Consider the following 22,411-nt stretch of genomic DNA (forward strand, 5'->3'; position numbering starts at 1 on the left):
AATAAAGAAAAAATGTGAAAAAGAAAAAAAATAAAAAAGAACGTAGAGTTTAAAAGATATATATGGTTGATTTTATAACTAAGGGTAATATAGTAAAATATTAAATTAGGTTATTCATTAAAACATTCAAACTAACAAGTTTTTGTTGCATTACCTACGTTGAACCAAACAACATTTGGTTATGTGTTTATTCCCTATAACCTTGGTTATGTGATTACTTGGTAATCACATAACCAAGATTATACATGATAACTTGAACCAAACGCACACTAAGGTTTTAGGCCTAAAGTGGACAATATTATACTATTGTGGAGATATCTAAATTCTTTTCAATCCTAACAATTTTAAGTTGACCTAAACCTGACCCATTTATTAATTGTGTCAATCAGGTTGGCCGGAACCGACTCAAACCTAATAAAACCTTACTCTAATCTAATTTTTTTGTGTTCGGTTCAGGTCATGTTTTCGTATCAGGTCAAAAATTGCTACCCCTAGGAAAAACTTTGTTCGTTTCCTAGGTAAGTAGATTATGGGTCCCCTAGCCTAATGACATCATATTCCTTTTTGGCATTTTGTGTCATGAATGACAACAAATATTCTATATGCGAGCTATACATCAAAAGCTTCCTCTCCGTCACACATAGAGATTGCAGGTCCATTTTAGAAAAGGTATCAGAGCATCTCTATGGTTTGTCCATTTTTAGAAATACTTTGAGATTTATGTATAAGCAAATAGTTACACTATAAAAAAGGGTCTATATCTATAGGCATAGATACGCTCACATTATGCGAGACTATGCAATGTCCACTAATCCGGTGATAAGGGTCCACCCCTCATAGGGTCGTGGACATAGTGGAAGTCAAAATCTAGGCGGTCAACGCCCCTGTATCGCTGGCCCGCTCAGACAACCCACTTGCCCGACCAGGGTGAAGGATAGTCAGGCTGATATCAACCCAATGTTACCACAGCTTGGTCGCATACCGAGCTTCCGGCGCTCAGGAAGCCACGGAAGTGAAGGCCCCACGGAAGTGAGGCATACATCGAGCGGCTAGCTCGCTCAGACTTATATCGAACCGCAGAACCGGCGAAACGGGAGCACAGCCGAGCAGTCACACTCAAATATAGCCCGACACAACAATGGAGCTCGGACAGTGGAATGTTGGCCGAGCGACCACTCCACTGAGCCCAAGGGCCAGACACCCGGACGGCTAAGGGCTGGTTGAGCAGTCATCCCGCTCGGCCCACTAATAAACAAAAGGAGGATCAGTTGATATCCTTGTGGGAACTCATGCCACCAGCAGACGACATGGTTAGCGGTATGGTCGGACAGAGGATCGTACTACGGGAGCTTCCACTGTTATGTTAGAGATATGCTCGGGTCATTGAGGTATAGTGTCAGAGACGCTTTCCTGACATGCCTTTTCATGAAAAGTTTTGAGAAGCGTGCACGCCTCAAAAAGTATGCACGCGCACTCCTGGTAACCCCAAGCTTCAACGGAGGTATGCAAAGATTACTGTAGCTACTGTTACTCTGCTTCTTTTGATTCGCTTCTTTCCTTGCTTCCACATCGTCAGTGACTGACTTGAGCGTCGGAGGGCCATCGTCAGGGAACCCCTCCTTGGCTCGGCACTGACACTGCTGTAGTTGCAGGTCCATCTAGCTCTGAGCCCACGCATGATCAATAGGAGTGCCACGTCCCCCAGCATCCATCGCCTCTACTCTCAGACAAGATCATCCACTATTCATATTACGATTCATAATTTTCTATTGATCACTAACTTGAGCATTGGAGGACCTACTGTTGGTGCAATTAACACTAATGGTCACACTCAAGTTTTGATGAATGATAAATAGATTACAGTTAGATGTTATATTTGTCTAACCTTTTTACCGAGTGTGCAGGAATTGACGAGTCTAGAGGATCTGACATCATGCTGAAGTCCAGATGTATAATTCTGGCAGGAAGTCTAGATGGATTTGTGGGACATAATAGTTAACTGAAGTCTAGTCGGAACGTTCGATTCCAAACGATTAGCTGAAGTCCATATGTGCGATTCCGAAAGGAAGACCTGGTGGGTCAAGAGGCAAGTCAAGAGATTGCAACTGGTAAGTGAAGGTGAGTCATTGGAGGAGAGCGATCTAATGAGGACGAGCCCCGATGGGACTATAGGCGCGGTCTAGCTTAGAACCATTTTAGAAGTTAAAGTTGAGACCATGACTAGATCTTGGTCTTGGTAAGACATAATTTAAGTCATAAATTTATTGTATTTTAAATGTGCTAACTCTGTTTTGCAGGACAATTTTTGTTGCTTAGACTAATATATTTTACAGAGAATCAAAGCTGCAAAGTAGTTGAAAAAGGGGCTCTAGGTGCCCGGACATAGTCTAGGAACCTAGTGGTGGTCCAGGTGCCCGAACAAGGAAGCGAAGCAGTGGGTGACTAGCTGAGGTGGCATATACTTGTTGGCTAGCACATGTCAGGTCTAGGTCTAGGTCTAGGTCTAGGCACCCGGAGATGAATGAAATTTTAGAGATTGAGTTTTATCGAGGTGCATCCACGTCGTCAGCATTCCAGGCGCTGGGGGTGGTCCGGGTGCTCGGAAAGAGCCTATAAAAAGGACTTTGACTAGAGCCTTCATGACAACATTTGCTCCGACTTTCGTTCTAGCACGCTGCTCTGAGAAAGTTCCTACGACACCAAAAGGCTAGTCTAATAACCAACAATCAAGTTTCTTTTCCTTCCGTTGTTGGTATTCTTTTATTATTCTTGTATTGTACTTAACTTTTTGTAATCTTTTCAAACTTATAGTGATTGCTCAACGAAAGCACTCAACAAGTGTGAGCCTTAAAGTAGGAGTCGTCAAATACTCCGAACCAAGTAAAGCAAACTTGTGTTGATGATTTTTCTTTTAGTCTCACTTTCTTCTCTTATATTTCCGCTGCACACTTGATTTCAAAAAGAAAAGAAAGATTTTTAAAATCACGTGATCCACCCTCTCTCTCTCTCACATGCTCACGGTCCTACACCTATATCGGGGACCCCAATTCCTTGGTCTGGTCACTAACGCTCTTCTTAATACACAGGAGTTCTTCGAAGTTATCTTTGGGCAGCGAGGAGTCTTCATTTCGTCAACATTTAAGCCATGTATTCACCTTCCATTTTCACCGATTTCGGACATGATCATGTTAACATTTTATAGTTATACATTCATTATTAAAAATAGTCATCCACGTTACATGTGTAATATAATATATGAATATACATAAATTAAAACATCAAACCCATAAATTGGACTTGGTAAAAGTGTGTCAGACCCATACAGTAGTGCAACGTAAGGGCAATTCTCAAGAACCCCAACAACAAGTTACTGTAACGAACTCTCCCTTATAAAAAATTAATTTAATATCACACTTGATTTTAGCCAAAAAGCCGAGAAAGATATATTTTCTAACGCCGGAGACCCAAGATATTTATAAAAATTTCTTCACTTGCGGTGTTGCCAATTTTAAGATATGAGATTAGACCGTGTATATTTTTTTTATATAAAATAACTAGAAAAAAATTACTAATAAAATTTTTAAAAAATGTGAAAAGAAAAAATATATTATTATAATTTAATTTTAGATTTTATCAAAATTAGTTATTAAAAATCTAGATACTAAATAAAATAGTACGATGTAAGATGCAAAACAGATTAGTTTGGTTTTTTTACCATATAGTAAGTAGTAAGATGTAAAAGGGATTAGTTGGGTTTTTTACCATCTTAATTTTAATGAGTCGAACTTAACTTAAACTTTTTTCTTATATAATTTATCTGTTTTTCAATAGTTTTAATTTTAACTTTAATTATCTTGAGTCATTAAGCTAAGTAGCTAACTTAATTGCCCAAATCCCAGTAATAGGATAAACTATCGGAGTGAAAATTCAAATATCATATTGGACATTTTCGAGACTTGTGAGTTCGAACCGGTAATGTTGGATCGTCATCCTTTTAGACTTTCTGGATTTATTCAATTGCAACATTAATAGTTAAAAGCATGATTATACAAAAAAACACATAAAAAAAAATTAAAACTAAACTTCCCAAAATCTTTCGAGCTTCTCCTAACTCCACCGGATCAAGAATCTTATTGCCGACTGGACGGCTGAGATTGCACCATTAGCATAATGGCGAGGAGAGAGGGCTGCTGTACCCATCGCATACCGTGCGAGCTCGATCGGACGGTTACAATGGTCCATTTATAATGCCTCGTCCAACCCCATTCTCCTCTTTTTCCCTCCCTGTTCTTCCCTTCTTCGCCTTTGCGCCGCCTTCCTTTCCCTAGCAGTTCTCTCTAATCCAAATTCTCTTGAATTTCTAAGAATTAGTATTGTTTTTCTCCTGTTATACTTCTTGGATTTGATCCTTCGGCTGCGGCGATTAGGAAAGGGAATAACTTTGAACATTGTTTTTTCCCCTTGATTGTGTTCGGAATCAGCTCTCCGTTTTTATTTTACGATTCAATATGGAATAATTGTTTTAATCAATTTCGTGTTTTGGCAAGAAAAAATTGCGATCGACTCTGCTTAAGATCGATCCAATGAGGTGAATCTCATAAAGGTGGGATTTTTTGTGTCGGATTTAACGATTCTTGCTTATTTTGAGGGTCCTGTATCGACCTTTTTTGCACCTTTGACGATCCAGCACTTTCTGTGGAATTCTTGGAGCTGGGTTTTTGGAGATGGCAACTTGGAGCCCTGTGAAGATGGCGCCTGTAGCTCCTTCGAGTGGGAGCTTGGACGACGATTACGAGAGGGACATCGAGGCTTTGCGTTGGGAACAGCAACAGAGTAGAAACTTGTTTGATATCAATCCGGATGAGCTCAATATTTGCCGGAGCGGTAGTGCGCCGCCCACCATCAATGAATCAGTAAACGCCCTCAGGAGCCTTTACGGGCCTTCTGGCCTTACCGAGCCTCCTGGTTTCCATCGTCGGGACACTGCGACTACGCCCTCGGAAGAGGAGATGAGGTCACACCCTGCCTACTTGGCTTACTACTATTCCTATGCGAAATCAAATCCGAGATTGCCTCCCCCAGCGATATCAAAGGAGGATTGGCGTGCAAGACAGAGGCTTCATTCAAGGTCATCCTTGTTTGGAGGAATTGGCGATCATCGTGGTAGAAAAGAATTTGCAGAGACTGAAATTGGCGGTAACTCCCCCTTTTCACCACAGCCAGGCTTTCCAAAGCACGATGGACAAGTGGAGATGCCGAGGCCCAATGGATTCTTGCAGCCAAAGAATCACTACAATAGGGAGTCGGGAGAGTGGCTCGATCTGAATACTGATGGTCTTATAGGTTTGCAGGATGTTGGACTTGGTGCAAGAAAGAAAAGTTTTGCAGGTGTGATACAGGTAACTAGACTTCTCTGAACCCATTCTTCCCCTGTTAATTTCATATTTGTTCAATTTGTCGTCCATCTGACATATTCAGCAAGAACATGTTCTATAATTGCCACTATTATAAGTAGTTGATTGGATACCTGTAGGCATCCATGGTCATGTTTCAGTGACATTGTTAGTTTGTTTGTATTTGTATTGCTTAGACTATTCTCAGTTGTATTTGTAACTTGATAATTGCCGTAAATCTGAGAAGCTATCACAATTTTTTTAAGAAGAGCTTCACATAATAATACAATACACAGTAATACGGGACTTAGTTTTCTGGATAATCAATAACGCACAAGTATTATAGTTTGTGGCATGCTCTAGCTCAGGCCACTTTTGTAGCATGGGCTTCAAGTTCTGGTCTGCAATTATTCAAGATGCATGACCAATCTGCCAGTTTTGTTGTTGTGTCTATAGCAAGGACTATAAATTTTATATGATTAATGACTACCGAAAGAAATGAGTATAAGATTGAGGGAGAAATATAAGAAACCCATGGCAGTAATCTCTTGAAGTTTTACTTCGCAAGAAGAAACCAGAGAAAAAAGAGGTTTTAATAAAACTAAGGATGAGCAATAGCAACAACCAATGCTCATCCCACTAAAACTAAGGATGACAATATTATACAATTTCATAGAGAACCATTAGTAAAGTAATCCGTGCCAATTGAAGTTTGAATACCAAAAATTCAACTTTTCTTGGTTAAAAAAGACAAATGCATTAAAGAGAGTAAAAATGATCATAACACAATCAGATCATAAGAACAAATTCAACTTGTTAAAGTTTAAAATAGATTCTTTTAACAAATTCTTCACAAGTGGTAAAGATTTACAAGTAATATGCCATTGTTGTTCTTTTTTTATTTCCTTTCTTTTTTGCAATTTTCAAGTGTCTATGCAAAGCGTAAAGTGTCTGTGAAGTATGAGCTTTTGTCTGGGAATACAAGAGTCCATACAAAACAATATGTTAATGAACCAAATGTTGGACCCTGAAAAGGTAGTATTGAGAGCTAAACTTGACAATTTATAAATGGCATATATGTGAGTTAAATCTCTAATTGTATCTCACTAAATATATTTTCTTTTATAATATAATGTGTTCTATTCTATAGATTAAACTTCGAACTCATGAATTAGGATCTGCCAATTATACTCGAACAGATGAACTGTAACTCTTCTGATATGACAGTTTTTTTACTTGAAAGACATAGATTTTTTTTTAAAAAAAGTGTACTAGTCAATTATCCCAGCGGTTCATTATTCTGTACTTGAAATCTGCAAATAAATAAATAAACAAAACAATCAGAGGATAAGATACTTTAAACAATTAGGTGACTGCTAAAATTGTACTTTAAATCTTCTGTCTACCACTGTCCTATGAGGTGGAAGAATCCAAAAGAATTGTATATATGGTTTCTCCAAGGCACACTGTTTTCATTTTCACATTCAAACTTCCCATAACTTCAACAAAGTGGACGGATCTTCATCACTATTGATAGGATTGTGATTGTAGACTACCTCCTCAGAAATTTGTACATAATATGTGCATTCCTACATATCTGTGATTTTGCAAGCGTCATTGACTATGTTTGACATACCAAACAAGGCAACATATGGCCATCCCTGATTAAATGACAAGTAATTCTACCATCCTATATCCTAAACTATTATGATACATACCTGTATTGAAAACACTGCTATGAACAAAGATGTGTGAAAGTCATCAAAGAAGATGAAACAAGAAAAACTGTTTGCCTCATTTTCAAACTTGTGACATTCCTTTGGCATCATCCTTAATTTATAAATCACATTAACACTCTATGGCATACCAAACTGTGGGTGTTATTGAGTTAACCTTGATTGAATCACTATCCTAAATCAAGATACAATTTTATCAGATGAAATAGACGCTAAAGTCATTAAATAAATTAGATAAACTGTGAAAATATTCACATGTTCAAGCATGTACATCCCTGTGACATTGTTTCATACAAAACAAGAGTGAAAAAGAACTTCTTTCTAGCCTATTTTTTTGCTCATTCATGCATCATCCTAGAAATTTCGCTGTTAGCTGTTTGTGGTTCCATATTGTGGAATGTTTTGCTGAACCTTTTGTGAAGATTTTTTTTAATGACCAAGAATTTGTTCTTTTGACTTGGAAGGGAAATTATTAGACTGTTACTTGCATATCTAGAGCTTTATTGGTGCATTTCCCCTATGAGTTCGGCACATCTATTTGACTGCCAGGTACTTCATGGTGTTTTTTTCTTGATTTTTCTTTAATTGATGTATTGTGGAGTTTTACATGGAAGCTACCTTGTACTGTGAATCATGTCACATAGGCTATTGATGTAGTAAGAACTTAGCTAAGCAGCAGAGTTATTTTTAAGTAATCAAATATTTACCAGTGTCTTTATTCAGTGGCCGCAGTGGATTTATTAGTAATGTCTGTGCCATGTAGTGGAGTTAGTGGCCTCGTAATGTACTACTTTCTGTTAAAAGGTACCTCATCTAGTTTACGAATTAGCTTTTATGGATTTATTTTGATAGTTCTTTGTCTCTCCTCTCTTCCCTTTATTAACTCCATCAACCTCTTTTGCATCAGCCATTAGTCTCCTTCCACAACTATCTTGCTGTAATTATGCTGTTGTCATTCTTTCATAATTTTAATCTTATGCCCTTCCTCCATTTCACTACATGCCTAGATCTGTTAATCTACTGCTGTAGTTCCTGTATGAGTCGACCACTCTTCTCCCCATTCAGCACCAATTATCTTCTAGGTTATGTTGAAAATTCCACTTGTGAACTTTTTTTATTTTTTGTCTAAGATTCAATAATCAAAATTACAAACAAGTGCTTGAATAGGCACCTAAATTTTCATCTTATTAGTTATTCCTTTTTTTTTTTAATTCAATAAACTTCCAGTTATGATTTTTCTTCCTTGTAGCACTTTCATTTTACCTATGCTATGGTTGTATGATATTATTTGATGCAGGAATTTAATTCCTTAACTTTCCATACTCCTTTTTGTCCAGGAAGAACTCATTCATCCAACTCCTGTTGCTGGACATATTTCACACCCAGTCAGTTGCAATGCATATGAAAATGCTGATTCTGGAAGACTCTTTGATGCCATGCTGACAAATCTTGATGAATCAGAAGCTTTAAATGGTCTGCAATTCAGGGCATCTTCACCCAGCCTTGTTAGGGTGAGAAGTGTTGGTTCCTCTGGTGAAGCAGCAGAGGAACCTCCTCTTGGTAGAAATACAAATGCTAATCCTTTATTGATTCAAAGGTTGCCAAGCCCCTCCCTCCCACCTGTCGGAGTGAGAAATGAGGACGGTGATATACACAATGGCATTAGATCAAGTCACATACGTGGCTTTTCATCTACAATTGGCAATTCCGATGATATTGCTGCAGCTATTTTGAATTTGAACCTGTCTACGGACAACCAAGCAGTTTCTGGTCACCGGCTATACAAATCAGATTCCACCACATCAATAAATCCACTAGATCGACTTATTGGACAAAATGGTATGTCTAATTCATCTGGTACAACTGCAGTTTTGAATTGGCCAGAGTTAACATCCAATGATATATATGTCGGTCAATTTATCAGTGATTTCCCATTGCTAAGACCAGTTAATTTGATTAATAGTCAACATAGTTTTCAATAAGCTCTTGATTTTGTCAAATTGAAGTCAATAACATGCTGGAAATCATGGAGTACCTGACTTTAATTCGTTTGACATCTTCTCCCTATTATTTATTCATTTTTACCCACTCAAACAGTATATTTACTCTGTTCTTAACCATATGTATATAACAAATATGCAAATAATTTATAAGATATTACATTCACATTCATATGCGTGCATCAAATAGTTTCATAGTTCCCCTTCTTCCTCCCCCTTGCTCCTATGGGTTATCCTAATGCATTGGCATTACTGATATGGTGCAGAAGGGCAACCTACTACAATCCATAACCAGTTGAAATCTGGTTATCATCAACAATCCATGGAGTCAGTGGGAGGGCACTATACATTGGACAATGCAGATCCGGTACATGCTGCTGGCTACTTGAGCCCTTCTTTGGGAGGAAATTTTCTTGGTCTATCACACGTGGATTTGCCTGAGTATCAGAATGCATATCTGGGAAGTGTGCTTACGAATCAGAATGGCAGATATGGTGTACCTCACCTCGGCAAGTTTAATGGTTTAGATAATGGTTTATATGGAAATCATGGTTTTGGTATGGACATGTCATATCCAGCAAATAAAATATCATCTGCCACCCACACTCTCTTGAACTCTGTAAGTCCAATTAGACAAAATGGGCGCTATTGCCAAATGCTGTCCACAGCTCGAAGTCAAACAGGAGCATCCCACGTTTCATGGTTCCCAGAGAACAGTGCAGTTGGAGAAGGTTATTCTTCGTCTTCGTTACTAGAATTCAAGAGCAACAAAACCAGATTATTTGAACTTTCAGATATAGTTGGTCATGCTGTGGAGTTCAGGTGTTCTTTCCTAGTTTCTGTATGTTCTTTGATGAACTTAGTTATGATTTGATTACTAACATTTTTTTGTGTTTCTAGTAAGGATCACCTTGGAAGTCGTTTCATTCAGCAGAAACTTGAAACTGCCTCAATTGAAGACAAGAACTTGATCTTTCCTGAAATAATCTCTAGCGCGCATACTTTGATGACTGATGTTTTTGGCAATTATGTCATTCAAAAAGTATGTTTTTCTTTATTCCTATTAACTGTTAATGATGTGGTTCTCACTTCTATAATTGATTCTCACATGGCAGTTCTTTGAGCATGGTACCGAAATTCAGAGAAAGCAACTTGCAATTCAACTGATCGGTTATGTTTTGCGTTTCAGTCTTCAAATGTATGGTTGTAGAGTAATTCAAAAGGTTCGTCTGTACCTTTTTTTCCGTGTTTGGTTTTTTTGGTTTGATAGTGCTTAGCAATTGGATGACCAAGTTGAATTTCCCATTGGTGGATGTTCTCCATTGCTTATGTTCCGATACATAACATAAATATTTCACCTCAGTCAATGCTATGCCATCTGTAACAAATATTTCTGTACAAAGAGTTATAATGAAAGTCTCTAATTATTAGGATATGTTGGGGACACCTTAAATAAAACTTTTGAATTGACAACATTGGCGATAATATAAACTTGCTTGATTCAATTAATTGACCATTCAGTATCTATACTCCTGATAATATGGACATTGTTGAAGTGCCAAATTTGAACAGACCCATGATTGAAGGTGCAAGATTCAATCACAAACATAGCAAAGTCTACACATGATCCAAGATTGAATCATAAACTGGAGACTGAATGATATGATAGGCAACTGAAATAAATCTCCTCTAGATTTTGTCAGGTATCCATATTCAATGTTCATATAAGTTTAATCGAGGAGTGTAGAATTTTTCCACCGTGTTTGCAGTGAATGGATAAGAGATGGGTCAAATAATGTGCATAACCATATTTCTGGTTGTGAGGATATCAATAATCAGGTTTTTCCAAATCTTAACAATTACTCTTAATTGCTATCTGATTCATCAATAATTAAGGGAAGGTTTGAGTTAATAATATGGTTCCACTCTTGTGCATCTGTAATAACCTAGGAAGTTTTGCTTATAGTATTTGATTCAAAGTAGAATGCTTAATAATAATAAAAAAAATTTGTTTGCCGTAGTAACCTGACCTCTATCATCCTTAATATCCAGAATGATTTATCCATTTAATGTGTTAGTTATTATGAACCAAGTCATACAGGCAGCAAGTTATATATATACCAGGTCATGGATGTCCTTAAATCATCATGAGCCAGCTGGCTAGCTGCTTGTCAATTGTACAAGCTAAAACTGGGAAGAAATATGGTTTGTTGTCTCCTTTGCTTGAATTGTTCTCATACATTTGTGTTATTTTGCAGGCTCTGGAAGTAGTTGATATAGAGCAGAAGGTTCAAATGGTGCTAGAGCTTAATGGACATGTTATGAAATGTGTTCGTGATCAGAATGGAAACCATGTAATCCAGAAATGCATCGAATGCATTCCTCAAGAAAATATTCAATTTATCATAGAAGCCTTCTTCGGTCATGTTGTGGCCCTTTCCACTCACCCATATGGTTGTCGGGTAATTCAGGTATGAACGCCTCAGACAACGGCATCTGGAATCAATTGCCCAAACTGCAATCTAGCACGCCAATTTATGACTTCATTTTGATGCTTGCAGAGGGTATTAGAACACTGCAATGATCAAGAAGTTCAGAGTATTATGATGGAGGAGATCATGGAATCTGTCTGTAATTTGGCACAAGACCAGTATGGCAATTATGTTATTCAAGTAGGTTATCATACGTTTCTAGCATTATTAACTCTTATTCTTGTGTTTTTCTTGATGTGCTCTCTGGCATAAACTAGATATCCTAATTTCGAACGGCACGCTAGCATATGCATTTGCCATGACTACTGACCTTATTGATTTATTTGTTCATAGCATGTTCTGCAATATGGTAAACCAGAAGAGCGAACGGATATAATCAGCAAGCTTGCTGGACAGATAGTTAAGATGAGCCAGCAAAAATACGCTTCCAATGTCGTCGAAAAGTGTCTGACATTTGGCACCCCCAAGGAACGTCAAATCTTAATAAATGAGATTCTTGGTTCCACCGACGAAAATGAACCTCTGCAGGTACTCACTGATGCATTTTCTACATTCAACTACTCGAAGAAGTCATACCGCAAGTATATAATTGTGTAAAGACTAAACCCTGTTGCAATTCTCATTGTCAGGCTATGATGAAGGATCAATTCGGTAACTATGTCGTACAAAAGGTTCTTGAGACATGTGATGATAAAAATCGCGAACTTATACTCCAACGCATCAAAGTTCACCAGAATGGTTTGAAGAGGTATACATACGGCAAGCACATCGTTGCACGGGTCGAGAAGCTAGTGGCAACAGGAGGTAATTGCTCATGCAATACATTCAACATCTTGATTCTCTATGACTGAGCTGATCATTCTATTTACAGAAAAGCACATTGGAGCACTGTCTTCGTCATCCTACGCTGCTTAGGAGAGATTTCAGTCGAATGGAATCGATGAAATTCTGTACAGTTAACGAGAGTAGTTTCACCAGCTTTCTAATTTTTCTTTTTTCACTCCAAATAAAAAAAAAAAAACAAGTTGAGCTTGAGGCTTTGTTTGAATGCCAAATTTTCCATACTTAAAAACGTGTATATTTGGTACTGTAGGAGTTCAAAACATGGTGACAGGCTCTGTCTACTAGGGTTTAGATGATGAGGCCATCAAATGTAAAAAAAGAAAAAAAAGGGCTTTAGAACTCTTGTAATTTTAATTCAGCTATAGCTGTTGAAGCATTGTCAAGTTTATTCTTCCTTGTCAAGTTTAATTCAGCTATTCCTGCTCTTCTAAACCCGGATGGCCGGATCGATCTCAACAATGCTAATTAAGAAACATATCATAAGCACGAAGAGTTTGAACTAACTCCACTTGCACAAGGCCCTTGTTTCTCTTTTTCGTTTTTTTTTTCCATGGCACCGAAATTATTTCAGATTCCAAATGGTGTTTTAAACCTAATTAAGATAACTTAATATTTCTTCCTCAACTGCTGGTCCCTCTGGTCCAGCCAGCGAGTAGAGGTGATCGGTGCATTCAACGGCCGACCGCCGCCGGCGAAGCTTTCGCTCCGACGGCTTCGAACACATTAATTCTTCATCTGCCGAAGTAGTCAAGTAGATGCCACGTGCTGACGTAATAATTAGTGCAGAACTGCAGATCCAATCGACGGATCTGCAGCCATAGGATCCCAACCCACGGCTCCGAACTCATTAATTCTTTGTCTGCTGAAGTCGATGCCATGTGTTGGCGTAATGAATTATCTCCTGCGCACTCACATGCGCGACTGTACGCGCGCAGGGATCACTCAGTTTTTATTTTTTTATTTTTTACTTTTTTAATATTTTAAATTTAAAAATCAATTTAAAAATTAACATTTCCATATATAAATTTTTAATACATTAATATATCTCTTCAACATATTACAATATTCAATAAATACTTAAATTTATTTTATTTTAATTTTTTTAAACCAAACATTATAATCTAATTGGGAAGCTTAGAAGTAAAATCTAAAAAAAAAAATTTAAAAATTATAATCCAAAACTTGAATTCTAAAAATAAATTTTTTAAAAAATATTTTAATTATTTTTTTTAATTCAAAACTTTTTAAAAAATAAATAAATAAATAAAAAGACTGATATCTTATGCGCGCATAATCAGGTACTGTGCGAACGCAGAATATTAAAATTTTATATATATATATATATATATATATATATAGTAAAATCATATACCATATATTGTATAAAAAAATTGGATATAATAAAATTTATATTGATACGAATTTTAGTATGATATAAATTTTATATTATTTATATTTTAATATCGATTCAGTGTATACCATATAAATTTTAATATGTTTCCCAACCCTTATCCATATCAGTAAAATAATACTCTATCTATATATTAAAAATAATTTTCATCCGACCGCATAAGAAAACGTTGTAGTTTTTTTTTAATTATAAAATGTAAATATATATATATGATAAAAAAAAATAGACATAAAATCAAAGATTCCTATCGCAAACTATAAGGGGATTTATGGTATGGTGCCCAAGTACTCACATAATTATTATTTTCATGCATATCAGTAGATCTCTCATCAAGTGTATTCAATTCATGTTTCCGTCTCCGAGGAATGATCTAGTGGTTAGCATATGAAGTATTATCATCATAAGATCTAAGTTTGAATCTCAGTAAAATTGAAGTAAATACCTTCCTTATGTGCTAGTCACTATTCGAAAGATTAATAGTCGTTCGTAATTTACCTCCTCCGTGTTGATCCTGAGACGGATTAACAGGAGCACTAAGGACGAGCATATTCACCTTTTGCCGTCAAGTATATCCGATCCATAACTTATCTTCCGCACAAATTATGAGAGAGAGAGCAAGATTCAATTAATCTCTAAGTCTCTATCATCCATCACAGGTAGTCTTATTATTTTATTTTCCATCCAAAAGTAATGTGTCATGTCACATGTCATGGCTCCATATGGTATGTTACACTATCATGTTGCATGTCATCTAATATCAATCCTTATATGGCACGTGTGCCATCTAGCATCATTGTTCATCTTCCTCTCGTGGATTGGCTCATCTGATATGAGTGTTGTTCGTATTCTCAACCTTCTTTGTCATCACTATCATCATCCCCACACACTTTTAGAAGTAGTCAGCTATCAATGAATTTGTAATGTCTTTACCGTGAGTTATTTACTGTGGACTAAATAGATCATTCTGATAGATCTATTTATCCTCATAAGTTTTTTAGCAAAGTCGTAACTATAAACAGATCTAGGTCGTTTTTACCATAAGCGTTTTGCTACAGATTAGATAGATCATTAAAGATGGATCTATTCACCTATATCCACACCCCCTCATCAAGATATGTATGCTCTCATGCTCTCATGCTAAAGAAGTGCACTCTCATGAAAATCCTCTCATCCCTCGCTCACATAAATCATCTCTCTCATTCATCCACTAAAGATGTATTCAAAGTGTAGATAGTCTTATCTCTCCCTCTTCAAAACAAGATGCATATACCCTCTAAGGCACCATGAGGTCTAGCAGTCAGATTCTAGCTAGTAACCAGGTGTCTGTTCTCCCTATGCACTATTTAAATGTCTAATGCTAATAGTCATCCGTGATTTATCTTTTCTATTTTGACCTGAGGATGAATTGTCAGAAACACTGAGATGAATGAATCATCTTTTACCACCATCTAAGACACCATGTTACTATAAAACTCTTAGGTCTCCTAGGGATAGTGCGGTGGTTAAAACATAAAATATTATCACATGAGATTTTAGAATCAAAATTCAATGTATCCGAATATATCTCCTCCTCATATCTTACCATCTACACTAATAATTAATAATTATTTATAATTTATTTTTTTATATCAACTTAAAATTAATAAAGATATTAAAGACAAACGAATCGTCTTTTATCACGTATTACTACAAAACTATCACTATCGTCTTTTATCACGTATTACTGCAAAACTCTTACTTAGGCTCCATGCGACCCAATATCCAACACAAATAATGCTTCTCGTATCTCGATGTAGCTCTATCCCAAAAACTCCATGTGTCCACGTGACTTAGATCCGCACGGCGGGAAAGCTCCCTATAACCTTCCAGTTTTTTGGTTTCACAGCCTCGTTGGTGATGGCAGATATTGTCAGGCAGCGTTAGTCGTCGGGGTCATTAATTGGGATCTTTTCTTAAAATATATTTTTTATTATTATTTAAATGTGAAAACTGATAAATTATTTTCTATTCGAGATAAAATAATAATTATTAATAAATTTATATTTTGCATTATGTATTTTCAAATTTTGATTTTGACCAGCCCCTCCGGCGAACGTGGAGCAGGCTGTTTCCTCTAATTCGTGTAATTCGATGCGGTAGTCCGCATAAAAATATATCGACAGTCAACACTCATACGCTTCATCCATAGCGAAGCAGCGTAACGTGTGTGGCGTGACGCCTATAAATGGACTCCACCGCTCTCTCTCCTCCTCTCCCCATTCCGATTTCGTCTGAAAGAGAGAAGGATGGGGACGGAGAAGGGGATCTCGGACCGCTCTCTCCTTCTCGACGACGCGGAGGCGGGAGCTCCGGCGGACTACCCCGCGGTGCGGACCGCGAGGGAGGCGTGGGCGGTGTTCGCGGAGGAGTCCAGGAAGCTGTGGGCGATCGGCGCCCCCATCGCGCTCAACATCCTCTGTCTCTACGGCTACAACTCCTCCACCCAGATCTTCGTCGGCCACCTCAGCAACCTCGAGCTCTCCGCCGTCGCCATCACCCTCAACGTCCTCTCCTCCTTCGCCTTCGGATTCCTTGTACGTTCCCTTCCTCCTTTTCTCCTCTCTTCCATCCGGTGAAGAAAACCCTAATTTCTTCCCCCGCCGCACCTTCTTCCTTTCCGCCCTCCGCTTCGGCGAGAGAGCGAGATCGGCGCGTCTGAAGGATTCGCCGCCCGAGGCAGGACGGGCAACTCCTATACCCGGGACCCACAGCCGACGTGGCAATAGCTCCATAATAATAACATTTATTATGCTCTATAAAATGAATATTTAGGAATTTACTATTTTTTTTTGTTATTTATCTACGAAGTCGTAGATTCTGTACCTAGTTTCTTTTTATTACACCTCAAGAATTTAATTTTTTTTACAATATAAATATTTCTTCTTTATCGACGGGACAAAATTATAATTTTAGCCGAAGAAATTTGTTAAAAATATTTTGGTAACATTTATTATTTTTTATTTAAAGTTATTTTTTAAAATAAATAAATAAATAGCTATTTTATTGTTAAAAGTGTTCGACGAAATGCGTTGCCGATGAAGATGCACTTCTTTGGTAGCTCGGCATGGGGAGTGCACTGGAGACGCTGTGCGGGCAGGCGTTCGGCGCCGGGCAGGTGGAGATGCTCGGCGTCTACTTGCAGCGCTCCTGGATCATCCTCCTCGTCTCTTCCGTCATCATGTCGCCCGTCTTCTTCTTCGCCTCCCCGGTGCTGCGCCTCATCGGCCAGGACGCGACCATCGCCTCCATGGCCGGCGATTTCGCGATCGCCGTCATCCCCCAGATGTTCGCCTCCGCCATCATCTTCCCCTCTCAGAAGTTTCTCCAGGCGCAGAGCAAGGTGGTTGTCCTCGCCGCCATCGGCCTCGTCGGCCTCGCCCTCCACGTCGCCATGCTCGCCCTCTTCGTCTACGTCCTCGATTGGCGCATCGCCGGCGCCGCCGCCGCCTTCGACATCTCCGCCTGGGCCGTCGCGCTGGCCCAGGTCGCATACATCGTCGGCTGGTGCAGGGACAGCTGGACTGGCCTGTCATGGGCCGCCTTCAAGGACCTCTGGTCCTTCGTCCGACTCTCGGTGGCGTCGGCCTTGATGCTCTGCCTCGAGATATGGTACATGGCCATCCTCAACGTCCTCACCGGCCACCTCGACGACGCCGAGATCGCCATCGGCTCCCTTTCCATTTGGTAAATACCGATCAATCTTTGCAACTAAATTCACAACATCAATTAAATCCTCACTTCCTCCACAGCCTGAACATAAATGGTTGGCAGGGCATGATCTTCATCGGTATCAATGCCGCCATAAGGTACAGTGCTCACGATACAAAAATTCCGCCATGTTCATGAATGATTATCGCTGAAACTACTGTCAAATTGTTTCTTCTTCTTCTTCATAGCGTTAGAGTGTCGAACGAGTTGGGAGCAGGTCGGGCGAGGGCAACCAAGTTCTCGGTGGTGGTGGTGATCATCCAGTCTTTGGCCATCGGCCTCTTCTTCATGGTTCTCATCCTCGCAACCCGCAACTATTTCAGCGTAATCTTCACGAGCGACAAGGACCTGCAACGAGCCGTCGCCAAGATTGCCTACCTTCTCGCCGTCACCATGGTCCTCAACAGCATCCAACGAGTCGTTTCAGGCAGGCATCATAACCGTTAATTAATTGCTACAACTCTTTCTCCACGCCATAATTCTAGCTAGCTCCATAATTAAACAATCGATTCGATTCCTTTGACAGGGGTTGCAATTGGAGGAGGGTGGCAGGGACTAGTGGCTTACATCAACTTAGCTTGCTACTACGTTTTCGGCCTTCCTTTGGGTTTCCTGCTTGGCTATGTCTTCCAACGAGGAGTAGAGGTATCGTTCATTTTCTTCTTGCTCCTTTTTCTTTCATGAATGGTGGTTAGAATCATCAATGTTTCTACAGGGAATTTGGGCAGGCATGCTCTGTGGAATCTTTGTGCAAACACTAGCTCTGTTGTTCATAGTTTGGAAGACAGATTGGAAGAAAGAGGTAAAGAAAATGACTGTAGAATTCAAGTTCTGGGCATGCATTTGAGAAAATGGTGATAACTTTCATCGAATTGTGAATAATTTTGCAGGCAAACCAAGCTGCAGAAAGAGTGAGGTTGTGGGGCGGGCGGTATGAGAATTGAAAGGTGGAAAGAACAAGAACAGTTTATTCAAGCTATTGCAGACGTTTATTTAGATTGGTATCTAGTTAATTAACTCATTTACTTGAGAGTGTTGTAGTTTATGTAGTTTTTCCTTTTTGTCTTTCCCAGCATTCAGCTTAATTTAACTACTGTCGTAGTGTTGTAGAATTTAGAAGTGCACGATTTTCGTCAAGTAATAAAATATTGATCACACAGAAAATATTAATTAAATAGTAATCTAGACAATCGAAAGGTGGTTCACGAACACTCGAGAAGATTGAGAGAAGAGGGAGAATGAAATAGAGAAAGCGAGAGGGAAAGAGGATAAGTGCAAGTGCACAATGAGAGAGAGAGAGAGAGAGAGTTGGTGGGGGGAATAATTCTAAGAATTCGGTTTTACTATGATCCTAATTAATATTTTTATGTATTGTTCATCTTCTTACCTCCATCCTTATGCGCATATAGGAAATCTAATTAAATACTGACACTACCCCTCGATGGACATGTTGGAGTGTTATCCCTATGAGTGTCTGATGCCACTAAGTAGAAGAGGTAACTTAGTAACTCTGGTTAAAGGGATATCCTTGTTACTAGGGCTCCTAGGTCGTACAATCGCTAGATTACACAAGACATTTATTAACATAGAATTAGAGATAACCCATTAAGCATAATAGGATGCTTCCTTGTGGAGAATTGTCCTCCCTTTCAAAGTAATACTCTAGATGTCCGGTTAAAAGGATATCATTGTCACTAGAGCCCCTGGTTATACAATATAAAGTATCTACTCTACGAGATGAACAATCAATACGCATCTACATGTTTACCTCATTAACACATTTCATCATACATATAGAAGACACAACACACACGGAACATGACATAAATACTTTATTGACAATGAAATGACATACACAGTTCATACATCAATCAAAACACCACAATTACTCCCTATATCCTAGAAAGGGGAGGATCTACTCTATTACAATAGAATACAACCAAAAGACAATGAAAGTAGTATCTTTGGAGGTGTTCCCTTGCTCTAGAGGTGGACGGATCGTGAAGAAGAAGAGCTCTAGGGTTTTTCCTAAGGGGAAAACCCTTCTCCAAGGAGAGGGACAAAGTCCCAAACTCCCAAAATGAGTGAAAAGGGAAGAAAGTCCCCTTTTATAACACCAGGCACGACTCCCTTATTTTCTCTACCGCAACCCTATCTTTTGGCATGGCCTAAGAGTGAATAGCCTCAGTTGGAGAGGCACGGTCGTGCCATGGCCAACCCCTGATTCACCTCTAAAAGGGGCACGACCTGATCTTGATTTAGCTCTGGAGAGGGGGGACGACTGTGTGGTTTCACACGGCCACCCTATTGGTGCAATTTGCATTAACGGAGTAACAGTTTAACTCATGTTTTGATAAATGACAAGTGAGTTAAGTTAGGTGTTATCGTAATCTAAGCTTGTTACCAAGTGTGCAAGGTTGACTAACTTGACGATTCAAGAGGACTTGACACTAGGCGGGAAGTCTAGTCGGGATGTTCGATTTTCTAGTGGCAAAGTTCGGATATGCGATTTCAACATTAGATCGGAATGTGCGATTCCCAAGTGGCGAAGTTCGAATATGCAATTCCAGTAGAAAAACTTGGTGGGTCAGATTGATGTCAAGGAGATAACTTGACACACAGTAAGTGGAGGTAAGTCATTAGAAGAGAGTGACTAAGTGAGGGCGCGCCCCGGTTGAGGGGGCAGTAGGCGTCAGTCCAATTTAGGTCCATTTTGAAAACTTAAATTGAGACTCTGACTATATTCTAGTCTGGAAGACAAGGTCTAAGTCATAAATTAATCTTATTATTAATATACTAACGTTGTTTTGCATGTTAGATATTGTTGTATTGGATTAACCTAACTTACAATACAAAAGAAGCAAAAAGATCTCAGGTGAACAGTACTCGAGACACTTTCAAACATTGGAAGGCACCTTCATACTATTTATGGAAGGCGCCTTCCAATGCTTGAAGGGGGCTTCCAAGTGATAAAATTCAGATTTCGTCGCAAATAAGGAGCAACGAGTTTGGGATCATATTTGACACGTTGGAAGCACCTACAAGGCTATGGAAAGTGCCTTCCACACCCTTTAAACGGGTGTCTCGACCAAGATTCAATATACAACTTCCATACGAGCTTCTATGCTTCTGATCGACTTTTTGACTGCTTGGCTTCTTGCTACTGCCCTGCTACAACTCTGCTATGTCCGACTGTAGTTGAGAAGCTAACCAAACACTGAGCTCAAGCCGATTGCCTACAAAACGTGTTTGGTAATAAAGTATTAATTCCTGTACTTAAATATTGCAAATGAAAAGAGTAGTTTGTTACACTTTTCGATACTTTTTCTACTCGATTTTCTCTTCTGGTGGTTCCTAAAAAGGTGTTTTAGTAGATTACTCATCGATAGGTTCACGAAACCTGGGACTTGGAGTAGAAGTTATCGAAGGCTCCGAACTAAGTAAAACTGAACTGTGTCTTTTACTTTTGTATTTTTATTTGTATTTCCGCTTCATATACTTTGATTTCAAAAACCGAAAAGATAAGATTTTTGAAAACTACATGATTCACCCCCCCCCCCCTTCTCACGTGCGTCTCAATCCAACACATCCCTTGTTGGCTGCTGATGGGAGGCACGGTCGTACCTTAAGGCACAGTCTTCCCCTGCTTTGCCATGGGAGAGGGCACATGGTCGTGCCATGGGACACAACCAAGTTGCTAAATTTTCATAAGTTGCTTCAATGTATGCATTTGTTTCATTTTCATTCCAAATGACGTCTTGTCAATCAAAACATACAAAGAATAGGATGACAATATGACATAATAATGAAATATGGTACAATAAACATAGATTATATTCATGAAATATAAATAGATGTGTGTTAAAGAATACCTAAAAATATAAATAACTTATGCACATCAACCTACTTTATTAGTGCAATATCTAAGGGTACAAAGCATGGTTTTGGATCATAACTAAAGTCACACTCTACTCATCGAATGATCCATGGAGTGTTGATTCAAACTTCTATCATTTATAAAGGTGACGTATGAACATTGATCCTGTCAGAAATCTGAGAAGACGGAACTGCCGGTGTGACGTGGTTGGAATTTGACCGCATCTCCATGACCCGGGGTGGAGCGAGGTGATGAGCTATCTTCTATGTTGACCTAGTCCGGTCAATGCTACCTGCAGCCAGCGATCGGGTTGCCCCGGTCTCTGGTACCCCGATGCTCGAGGTGGATCCCATGAATATATAAGCAGCCAAATAAAAGTAGAACAATGAAATAAATATAGGATGAGTACGGTGACGTACCCTGGCCCCAAGGGGGGCGCCCTCGGATAGATCGGTGAGCTGGTCGCGATGCTGATCGAGTTGTCGTGATCCGGAAGAGTAGATGAATGTGAGTCAGGTGAGGAGCCGGATCTAGGAACGACGACACGGAATCAGGTGCAGCATAGACCCAAAAGGCGACACGTAAGCCGAAATATGACAACGACACCTAGGCCGAAATACCACAACGACTCGCAGGCTGGAACACGGCATGCAGGTTGGATAATACCAGTAACTCACAATCATAATAATGGTGCGAAGAGCGAAACACATTGGCTTGATGGTCGGCACACAGCAGCTCGATGGCCGACACACAGCAATGGTCGGATCTACGCCGAAAATGGTGGAGACAGTGGTCATAAAGCCATCGGAGTCACCTGTAGGGACGTCGGAGTCGGTTGTAGGGACGTCGGAATCGGTTGTAGTGACATCGGAGTCGACTGTAGAGACATCAAAAGTTGTTATAGGGGTGTCG

The 22,411-nt window shown here is 39.2% G+C and overlaps 2 protein-coding genes and 1 pseudogene across 3 annotated transcripts; 2 read left to right on the top strand and 1 right to left on the bottom strand.

Moving 5' to 3' along the window:
* Positions 1 to 3,301: 3,301 nt before the first annotated feature.
* On the bottom strand, positions 3,302 to 3,445 carry LOC121983687 (annotated as a pseudogene).
* An 841-nt stretch (positions 3,446 to 4,286) lies between these two features.
* LOC121982300 (pumilio homolog 1-like) lies at positions 4,287 to 12,852 on the top strand. Of its 2 annotated transcripts, none has more exons than XM_042535295.1 (11): positions 4,287 to 4,603; positions 4,688 to 5,399; positions 8,467 to 8,968; positions 9,396 to 9,951; positions 10,030 to 10,171; positions 10,245 to 10,352; positions 11,388 to 11,600; positions 11,691 to 11,801; positions 11,955 to 12,149; positions 12,251 to 12,425; positions 12,493 to 12,852. In XM_042535295.1, the coding sequence occupies exons 2-11, from the start codon at positions 4,725 to 4,727 to the stop codon at positions 12,534 to 12,536; spliced, it is 2,721 nt and encodes a 906-aa protein (XP_042391229.1). In that variant the 5' UTR covers positions 4,287 to 4,603; positions 4,688 to 4,724; the 3' UTR covers positions 12,537 to 12,852. The 2 variants fall into 2 exon arrangements, with proteins under 2 accessions (XP_042391229.1, XP_042391231.1); XM_042535297.1 differs by lacking the exon at positions 4,287 to 4,603 and adding an exon at positions 7,594 to 7,678 and having other exon boundaries at positions 5,267 to 5,399.
* Positions 12,853 to 16,094: 3,242 nt separating this feature from the next.
* LOC121982301 (protein DETOXIFICATION 34-like) lies at positions 16,095 to 18,734 on the top strand. The gene is made up of 7 exons (XM_042535298.1): positions 16,095 to 16,448; positions 16,973 to 17,598; positions 17,664 to 17,720; positions 17,811 to 18,049; positions 18,149 to 18,267; positions 18,338 to 18,424; positions 18,513 to 18,734. Exons 1-7 carry the CDS (start codon positions 16,161 to 16,163, stop codon positions 18,564 to 18,566), a joined length of 1,470 nt encoding a protein of 489 aa, XP_042391232.1. The 5' UTR covers positions 16,095 to 16,160; the 3' UTR covers positions 18,567 to 18,734.
* The last annotated feature ends 3,677 nt before the right edge of the window (positions 18,735 to 22,411 follow it).

Source organism: Zingiber officinale, chromosome 5A, assembly GCF_018446385.1.
Source record: "Zingiber officinale cultivar Zhangliang chromosome 5A, Zo_v1.1, whole genome shotgun sequence".
Classification (NCBI taxonomy): domain Eukaryota; kingdom Viridiplantae; phylum Streptophyta; class Magnoliopsida; order Zingiberales; family Zingiberaceae; genus Zingiber; species Zingiber officinale.